Genomic DNA, 10179 nt, shown 5'->3' on the forward strand with positions numbered 1-10179 from the left:
GTGAATTCTCTCTGCATGGAAGTTTAGAAAAATCAAAAGAATTGTAGTAACTTCCTTGGTTAAGAAGAAGAATTAAATATCTTTGATCTTTCTTTCAAAATTTCACAAAATAAACAATTTGAAGAATTGTAGTAGATTTTGGTTCCAACAATAAAGTTAAATAAATACTTAAGCATTGCTTATTCATTCAGGATTTTCAAATCATTTGAATTATTCAACGATTTTCTTCGTTCATATATGGAATTATATGTTGAGTGAAGATCCCATAGATTTTTTAAAGAATTTGTGAGCAATATATTGAATGTAATTCATTCAACCATTTCATCAAACAAGTTGTGAGCAATATATTGAAACATGTTTTATATGAAGTTATAAAAGGATATTTTTGTCATAATATTTTATTAAATGACATAGATATGCACATGATATTGTCATTAAACGGACAACTAACGGCAAGGTAGTCACTGTAATATACATATATAATTACAGTAGTTTGTATAAATATAAAAAACAGAGAAATGCTTCATGTAATTTCATTAAAACTCACAGGAGGTTTGTGTAATTTAATCTAATTTATTTTATGGTTCAAGTCTTTTTATTTTCTCTATTAGTCTCCAAAAATCAAGGATTCGAGGTTCTTATTCTTAATTCTAGAAAAAAATCAAACGTATATTTAAGTATAGAAATATTAAATGTATATTCAAGCATCATAAAACACTTTTGGTCAGTGCGTACACATTATTAAAACCAAAACAGTACCGGTTATTAAACTGCATAGCGGTTAAACCTGACATACCTACTCATATTTATATATATAAAAATCTATAACAAATTTTTTTTAAATAGGTACATACTCAATTTTATAATCCATATTTATAATCTACTCAAAATTCACATAAACAAACAAATTTAAGTCTTTAACAAATTCAAAGTCTAAATTACAAAACATATATCAACCCAAAAGTATCACTTAACAACAACAAAATATAAATACACAAGTTCATAACTCACTCTACAAAAACAAATAAATTTAGAGTTTTAACATTTAACACCAAGCATGTGTGTAATCGATATTATATTTTTCCACCAAATCCTATTTTCAGACACTACTCCAAAATTACACAAATTTTACTGAGATTACACACGAATGTTAGGAACCAAAAAGTGTAATCTATGTATGCCTTGGAAGCATGTATGTGTGTTGAAGTGATGGAAAGATGGGTCTTGTAATGGGTTTTCAAGTTTTTAAGTTTTTTTTTCAAAAAAAAATATGCGTATAAACCGGCCGGTTTAGTAAAATACCGGCCGGTTCACCGGTTTTGACCAGTGTTGATACTTGACTGGTTCAACACTTGTACCGTACCGATTAGGGGTCTGGTTCACCGGTTTTCCGGTTGAACTGGCCAGTACGAAATGTTTTTTACAACATTGTTACAAACTGTAACATTTATATGTCATTGTTTATAATTGGTAAGAAAAATAGTTAATTTTTAAATTTTAATTTAAATATATTTTTTCAACGAATCACAAATTTATAGGAAACACCATAACTCCCAATAAACTATAATACTATGAGGTACATAAATGAACTTCGCCTTCAGCTTCAGTCATAGGCTCCAAGCACAAGTTCAGAGCAAAAGAAAAACTGTAAAGATGAATCAATATAGACGGATAGATTATTCATCTCATTCCTCAGGATAATGCATAAGTAAAATTATAACATATGACAAAAATAAAATTTCAATAGTACAGATTTTTATTTATTTTTTAAATTAATTATTTTTAAAAACTACCATTCTCATATTTCCAATACGAGTCCAATGGTCATGATAAATTCATTTCATTATTTTAGGCATAATGACTTTGGCTAAGGAACTAAGGAAGAGACTAGCCAGTGTAGCACCTACCTATATTGTCAACTTTAAAATGAAGTGTAACTGGTGCAGAAATTTCTTTTTATTTGACTTTTTGGGCAATAAAATAACAATGTTTGAAATGAAAATCTTATAATTATTCCAAGTAATACTATCCAATTAAATACACCTTTTATTTTTCCTGTTATGATACACTTCTCAATCAAACTGGTACCCCTGGCCTTAAGCAACCTCCAAGTGTCCTTAGTATACATTTGATTTGAGACAAATTATCACTGCTTGTGTCAAAGATAACATTTTCTGCTTGAAAACTGACCCCCAAATTATCCAGTGCCATGCCTCATGCTAGGCAATTTTGTATAATAAAAACTATGAAGACCATCATTTTTTATTCATTCAAATGCAAGCCTCTGAGTGCTGACCAGTGAGGCGTATTGGCCCTCCTTAGCCACTAGTTCAAGATGGGTACCTATCTCTGCAATCCCCCCATCAGAAACCAGTGCAATTTGGTGGGCATTTTGAACTGTGCTTAACCGGTGAGCTATTACTAACGTCGTCCTCCCCTTCATCAAATGATTGAGAGCGTCCTGAACCAAGCGCTCACTGGTAGCATCTAAGGCACTTGTAGCCTGCAGCAGAAAATAACCTTTATATCAAGAAGACCATAATTAAGATATAATGAATAGGCTTTATGAACAGGAGGGTAGGTCTTTCACGGCTTGATGGTACCCTGACTCTGAATCGTCCCATCTCGTAGTACCAGTGAACCAAAGCATGGACAGAGACTACATAGAAAACCAAAGAATTAAACAAAAAGATCACCTCATCAAGTATAAGGATTGGAGCGTTTTTTAGCAGAGCTCGGGCAATGGCGATTCTCTGCAGATTGGAAACACGAGTTAAGAACTTTTTAATGTGTCCATGTATGAAAATGCATGCTCTTGCAAGGGAAAGGTTGTATGTAAGCTCTATTATACCTGTCTTTGTCCTCCACTCAACAGGCCTCCACGCTCACCAACCAATGTATCATAGCCCTTTCCATAAAATAGGAACAATAAAGAAACAAGTTAACAGTTGTACCAATAAAAATGCATCTGCATACCTAGAAGACAAACAAACCTGTGGAAGTGAAAGTATGAAGTCATGAGCATTTGCAGCTTTCGCTGCCTTAATAATGTCATCTTTAGAAACATCATCATCTGGGAGCCCATATGCAATATTTTCTCCGACAGACACCGAAAAGAGAACAGGCTCCTGCAACATCTTAGTATTAGTTTTAAAGAAATGGAGCAATATGTTTAATATCAAATAAGTATTTGCTTTTCTTTTTCTTTTACTACTTTTCATACTTGGTTTACAATAGAGACAACCCGGGCCCATTCACTCTTGTCAAATGTTCGAACATCCTCTCCTCCCACTGTTATACAACCTGTTGTTGGCTACATAAACAAAACGCCACTTGATGCATGTACTTTTCAAGACAAAGAAATAAAATTAAATTTCAGCTTAAGGCTTCAGAAAATGAAATTAAACCTCATAATAGCGAGCCAACAGCTGTACTATTGTACTTTTGCCTGCACCACTAGGACCCACCAATGCAGTTACAGTTCCACATTTTAGTCTTAAATTTAAACCTCGTAAGATTTCCACATTCGGCCTTAAAGGATAAGAGAAATACACATCTGCAGTATGATATAATCATATAACTGATATAAGCATAGCCATTTACTAAGTTCGACAAATCAGTGTGGACATAAATTAAAACTGAAGGTGGAAGATTATATATCTTCTTCAAGCTCCTGTGGCTGTCACTAATTCTATTTTTGAGAAGTGCGATTTTGAACAGCAAGTACTCAATCAAGTTCACTCCAACATAAAACTCATCTATTTAGTTACTGAAACTTTGGAAATTCATTTCATAATAAAAAATAAAAAGGTAAGATGATGAAGGAACTCCCAGTACAAGAACATTGCAAACATCATTGTTGATATAGGAAAAACACATTAAAAAATTCTTGAACAAAGGTGGAATATAGATACCTTCAAGGCAAACATCTCCAGACCAAGTTAAGCTAACCAAATTACTGGATGTTTTCAGTGCTGACATGTACTGTAAATAATTACTTTGGTTTTTCTCATCAGAATTAGTAGAGAAAAACAATTTATAGTTGTCATCACCCCCTGATTTTTGTTTCAGTTCTCTTTCTAAGCCACTGGCAAGGGCATCATCGATTTGAACCCCGGACAAAACAGAGTTGATCCTTTCGACAGCAGCAAGAGCACCACGAAGATCTCCAAAAGTATTAACCAGTCCTTGAACCTGAAAGACATAATATCAGATAGCGAAGAGAGGATGGAAATGAAGTGAAATAACAAGCAAAAGCACTGAAAACAGCAAAGTTTGTTATGTTAATGTAGAGTGAAATATTATGTGTAGAATCGGAACCATTCAAAGAAGGTGGCCCTCTTATACATGATTATTGTAGGTTGTAATATTTTGCTGGTGGTAATGAAAGGTTAAAAAAAGTACTTACAGCAAATGTTAAAGTGAAAGTGTATCCAACAAAAGATGCCATATGTCCAACAGAGAGCTCACCCTGAGTGGAAGAATTAAGATCAACTTAGAAAGTTTCATGCATTATTTGAAAAATTGACTTAAATGATAAAAGAAAGATGAATAGCATCACAAGGATAACAAATCAGTTGTGAGAAAGTATTTATGTAGCACAAGGATGACCAACATCTGTTGCAGAAAGGAAGCAAATTTGACATTATAATAGAGGAGAAAGGCTGCAGGAGCTAGAATTTCTTACCGCCTTAACTTTGCTTCCACCAAGACAATATAATGCGATTAAAGAAATGTAAATAGCAACTCTCGTCAAGGATTCATTCACAGATTTGAAGATTCCAAGCTTTATCCCACTTGATTGGAATGATAGAACCTGCAGAGAACTCATAATTAACATAAAAGCATTTTAGACAGTGTCCTACCTTCTCTGATGACAGTTATTCGGTGTTGAATAACTTTACCTGATTAGCAAATGAAAACATTTGGCGCTTTTCACCACCAAAGGATCTTACCTATAATCACATATCACTGTTTTAGCTGTCAACTATAAATCCAAGGCTTTACAGTGTACAAGACAAAATATTTATCATAAAAATATGAACTGTTGGAAACTCACTGTTCGAATAGCAGAAAATGTTTCTGATACACAATCAGATATAGATGCTTGAGCCAAACCATGTTCTTTAAAGACCGGCAAAGTTGATCTCTTGTAGACAGCTTCAAGAACCAAAAAATAATCAGCAGAAGAAAGAAAACATGATCTGACAAATAACAGCTCAAAATATGCATTTGTAGTTCAAGCTACATCAAAACTATCAGCTTATGATGCACATTATCCTAAAAATTAAGAAAGGAGAAATAAATGGATGGGCTATTTACATTTCTTTTTTATTTACAATAAACCACATCAATGTTAGAGGTAACCTTAGAGTAGGGGTGACAAAATTATCCATAATCCAAAATCCATCCAAATCCATCCGTTAGAACTAATAGATTTAAATGGATATAATCTAATGGATAGTATTGAGAATGGATGGATTCAAATCCATCCATTATATCCAATAGATATCCATGGGTATATCCATTTAGATGGATACCCAATCCATTCAAAAAAATAAAATTAAAAACATTTTTTTTCCAATTAATTCAGTATTAATATAAAAAAAATTCTCTCACCTTTCTAAGAACAATCTCACACACATTATAAAAGTTGAAAATTGCAATTGTAATTTTAAAAAGTGCTTATCAAAAAAGTATAAACGATTTCGGCCTTAGGGTTTTACCCCAACATCTTAATGCAAAGTATAAATATATCATTTTGGTTATTGACTAATATAATAATATAATAACAAAATGAAATAGTTCAGGATGATGGATTTTTAGATACAACTTGTGGAAGTCCCTATTATTAAGGGTGTAAGCAGTTCCGTTTAAACTGTGAGACTGATGAAATCGAACTGAACCGAACCATAAAATGTGGTTCGGTTCTGCGGTTCGATTCAGTTTTTTTATTTGGAACCATTTAAGTTCGGTTCGGTTCACGATTTTGTAAATTTTGGAACTGGACCGCATATTAAAAAATAATTTTATTTTATATTTGGATGGTTAAACTTTAAAGTTAGGAAATAAAATATGATTAAGAATTTAGGATTATTAATACATATAGGCTATAAGTAAGAGGCAAATAGAAAAAATAAATTAGTAAACAAATCTAAATATCTATTATCCTATTATCCATTGAGAAGATAGACTGTTGGACTAAAGAATTGGTATTAAGTTTGCCATTCATAAATTTTGTTTGACATTGTCGAATATTTTGTGGACTAAAATTTCAAGTTTGTAGTGCGTTGAGATGTTGAATTATTATTGTTTTACTAGAAAGAGTATTAAATACTTTATTATTGATGCATTTAGTATTCATTTAGATGATTCTATACTTTGCAAATTTTGTTCAACTATTTCTTGAAGAATTTTCTTTAAATAAGTTGAAAAACCACGGAACCGAACCGAAGCATAAATGAACGGGAAAAACCGTGGAACCGAATCGAAGCATAAATGAACGGTTCGGTTCCTAAATAAAATCTGCAGTTAATCGAGTAGAACCAAACCATATCTTTGTGTTCGGTTCGGTCACTAAATTGCTTCAAAAACCGAACCAAACTTTTATAATCCTACCAATTATGTTACACCAGAGATTCTTGCCAGTAACAGTGCTTATAAAAAAAATTCACAAATTTACCTTTTTAAAAGTAAAAAAAGCACTTTTTAAAAGTGTTTGTTAAGGAAATTATTTTTTTAAAATTGATATTTAAAAATGCTTTATTAAATAATAATTTTTAAAAGAATTTTTCTTCTTCAAATTGCTTTATTAAAAATGTTTTGTTCAAATTAAAAATAAAAACGTGGATTGGATATCCATCCATCCAATCCATTAAAATGGATATATGGATAGAATGGATGGATTGGAATTCATTGGATATGGATGGATTGGAATTCATTGGGTATGGATGGATTGGATAATTTAAAAATGTGATATAATGGATTTATATGGATTGATGGATAATTTTCTATCCATCCATTAGGATCCATATCCAAATCCATCCAAACCCATCCAATTGCCACCCCTACCTTAGAACAACATGATCATCGAAATTGATACCATCAAAGACAATAGAAATTTACCAATTGAAACAGAAACTGCAAGCATCAGAACACCCAAAATTGGTGCCAGTTGAGGGGATAAAGCAAAAAGTATGAAAATTGTCCCAAAGACCTGCAATAACAGAGAGAGAAAATTGTACACATGAGTGTAAGCAGAAAACAATGCAAACTATATGCATGAGTAGAACCATAAGTGACAAAAAATTAGGTTATTGACAGGTGAGGAAACAATTCTTCCATACTCAAACAACAAAATTGTGGTACGCTAAACTCCCGCTCCTCAAGAAATGAAGGAAATTCAACCCACCAAAATGAAATTGCAAAGGGAATCATACACATGCTTAAATATAAAAAATATAAAGCTCACTTCATTGGTGTAGAGTTGCTTGCCTCAGTAAATGCCCTGAATCCGCGATCTCTTGAAACATTCTCACTCACAATACCTTTAAGAGAACCCAAATCAGATGTTAACAAACCAGTCAGTTCACCAACCTATAAGGAGCAAACCAGTCAGTGCAATAGTTATGGAAGTGCAAACTCAGTTTACCATCCGACAATTGAAGAAATAAAGCAATACTCTACACTATAAAGCTTATAAAATTGCAAAATTTACATTTAAAACATATATATTAAAAATACAAAAATGGAATTTAGCTATGTTGCTCAACAGATGAGAATGAGAGGGAAAGAACAGAAGAGAAGTTAAGAGGGGAGAACCGAGAGGGAAGGAAAACAAAAACAATAAAGAACCATAAACGAAATCAGGTGAAAATGATAGAACGAGAATTTTCTTCACTTAGACTCAAGTCTCAACTTTCAACCCAAGTGTCTCGAGACTCATAAACATGAAAAGTAAATGCACAGATAACTAAGTAATTCCAAACACATACCTTGTATTTGTCAAAAAATTCAACCTGCATAAACAAAATAACACAACGCAAATCTGTGATTAAAAGGTCATTGAAAAATAACTTCTTTCCAATAATACAAACTGCCATACATGTCCTTAAAAATAAAGAATATTGGAAGTTTTGGCTTTACCTTCTGAATCAAAATTCTTCCAAAGATCTGAGCTCTTAGAGTTGACATAACTTTCTCCCACACTATGTTCATGTTTATGACAAAAATAACAGTTAAAATTGGCTCCAGTGCATACAGAACTCCCATTTTAGTGAGCAGTTTCCATAATGGCTCTGGTCTAGAACCAATAAGAACTTCAAAAAACCTCCCTGATAAAACAACGATATATAAGGAAGTATTATATAATATTTGAACAAAATAAGACTTGCTATCTTCAATAGTAAGCTATACATGAACAATGAGCAAAAAGGAATCAAAAGATAAACAATTCTATTGTCCGTACAAAGTTATATTTCACACCCCGATTTACATCTCTCTCACATCTAGATACAGCATGTTAACTCTGTAGTTACTAAGTTTTCTCATTAAACTTGTGTACCGCTGAATCCGCCCATCAACCTCTCAAACTGCATACAATTTGTTGCTTAGCATACTACATACCAGGTTTACTTTAAAGAAAGTCTTCTAATAACAATATAAAGATGATGAACTACATAACGATACCCATCATACGGGATATGACGGGTATCACATCCCTAGTAACTATGGTCTACTCCACCTCACTCCCATTCACATTGACACAAGCCTATATATTATGGTGACCAACCAAGGAAGCACATAGACTTCACAAGGGTTGTTGTGTCTGTGTCAGACTCGTATTTGTGTGGGATACTCTTCGACACTCCTGGCTACATTCAACAACATTTTAAATTGACAATTTTTTTTAACTTTTATAACCCTCCGGAATTATACGAAGTGAGAGCCTCATGCATTAGGCCGTCATATAGTTAAAGATGAAAATATCACAAATATTATATTAGAAATAGCATTTTATAGCTCATGTTAAATTTTAAAATACAATTCATCTCTTTTAATTTAAGTGTTGGGTCGTATTTAGTTTGTGACCAACCCAAATGTAAAAAACACATTTTGCAATGACACAATACATTAACCCAAAATGTTATGAATTTGCAATATTGCAACAAAAATGCAATAACCAACTTCCTTATTGTAAGAATTAAAGGTCAAATTATCCCTCCTTAAACATCATAACAGTTAAAATAAAATAAAATAAGAAAATGAAATTAAAAGGTGTAAAAGAAGGAAGAATAAAAAGGAACCAGAGAAAATGGGCATAGATAGAGTGCAGGTAGTGCATGCTAAAAGAGTTGCAACCAAAACAACCAGCCTCAACTTATGCTTCATCAGAAGCGTCCAAAGAAGCTCTCGGCTTATAACGCCACGTGGCTTGACCTTCTCAGGACCCGACCCATCAATATTCGGATCTGGGTCTCCGAAAATGGGGTCCGATACGGGTCCAGTGACGTAGGCGCGTGGGGTGGCTGTGGAGAGTTTAGTTGTTGTAGTAAGGAGCGTGGAGTGAGAGAAAGAGAGTGATTGTTGGGAAGAGAGAAAGGGAGAGAGTGTTGGTTTCAGAGTTCTGAGAGTATAAGGAAGAGGAGGGAGACATAGTGTTGTGGCTGCAGAGGCCATGGTTGTTGATGGAAATTTAAACTGATAAGTAACTGGATTTTTGAAGGACAGAGAAAAGAGAGGGTGGTTTGGAAAATAGCTTCAACATACACGGACGGCAAAAATACAATCCTCATCATTTATTTATTCGGAAAAATATCCACAATAAAAATATCACATGAGTAAATAGAAAAAAAGATTTTACATCTTACTTATTTATTTAAGGAATATTTAATATTTTAGATTTATTCACTAATTTAATTATTAGATTTTCCTATAATAAATAATTAAAATATGGAGTAGGATTTTTACACTTACTCAATAAGCCGATTACTTCCCATAATATATTGGTGGAAATATACATTATTATATTTTGAGCACATTTTCTATTACTTCATGTGTCACTTAATATAATTGATTAAAAAAATATTTAAATTAAAATTTTAATAATTAAGTATTTTTCTAATTTGATATTAAGTGACACATAAAATTATACATCTTACTCTACTCATAATTTGTTCT

The 10179-nt window shown here is 32.6% G+C and overlaps 1 protein-coding gene across 2 annotated transcripts; it reads right to left on the minus strand.

Annotated features, from left to right (window-relative positions):
• On the minus strand, positions 1982-9755 carry LOC109352193 (ABC transporter B family member 28). Of its 2 annotated transcripts, XM_019594063.1 has the most exons (17): positions 9306-9755; positions 8146-8333; positions 7995-8018; positions 7495-7596; positions 7126-7216; positions 5060-5160; positions 4905-4955; positions 4688-4816; positions 4409-4471; positions 3915-4194; positions 3408-3556; positions 3224-3313; positions 2994-3128; positions 2852-2908; positions 2697-2753; positions 2260-2503; positions 1982-2147 (listed from the first exon to the last, which is right to left on the minus strand). In XM_019594063.1, the coding sequence occupies exons 1-16, from the start codon at positions 9676-9678 to the stop codon at positions 2267-2269; spliced, it is 2127 nt and encodes a 708-aa protein (XP_019449608.1). In that variant the 5' UTR covers positions 9679-9755; the 3' UTR covers positions 1982-2147; positions 2260-2266. The 2 variants fall into 2 exon arrangements, with proteins under 2 accessions (XP_019449608.1, XP_019449607.1); XM_019594062.1 differs by having other exon boundaries at positions 1982-2503.

Source organism: Lupinus angustifolius, chromosome LG07, assembly GCF_001865875.1.
Source record: "Lupinus angustifolius cultivar Tanjil chromosome LG07, LupAngTanjil_v1.0, whole genome shotgun sequence".
Lineage (NCBI taxonomy): Eukaryota > Viridiplantae > Streptophyta > Magnoliopsida > Fabales > Fabaceae > Lupinus > Lupinus angustifolius.

Excerpts from the sequence above, each read along its gene's own strand:
- LOC109352193 (XM_019594063.1), bottom strand. The coding sequence starts at position 9,678 with ATGGCCTCTGCAGCCACAACACTATGTCTCCCTCCTCTTCCTTATACT. Across the intron at positions 7,597-7,994 it reads AATTTTTTGACAAATACAAG|GTTGGTGAACTGACTGGTTT; the intron begins GTATGTGTTTGG and ends TGCTCCTTATAG. Across the intron at positions 3,557-3,914 it reads TGGAGATGTTTGCCTTGAAG|ATGTGTATTTCTCTTATCCT; the intron begins GTATCTATATTC and ends ATCATACTGCAG.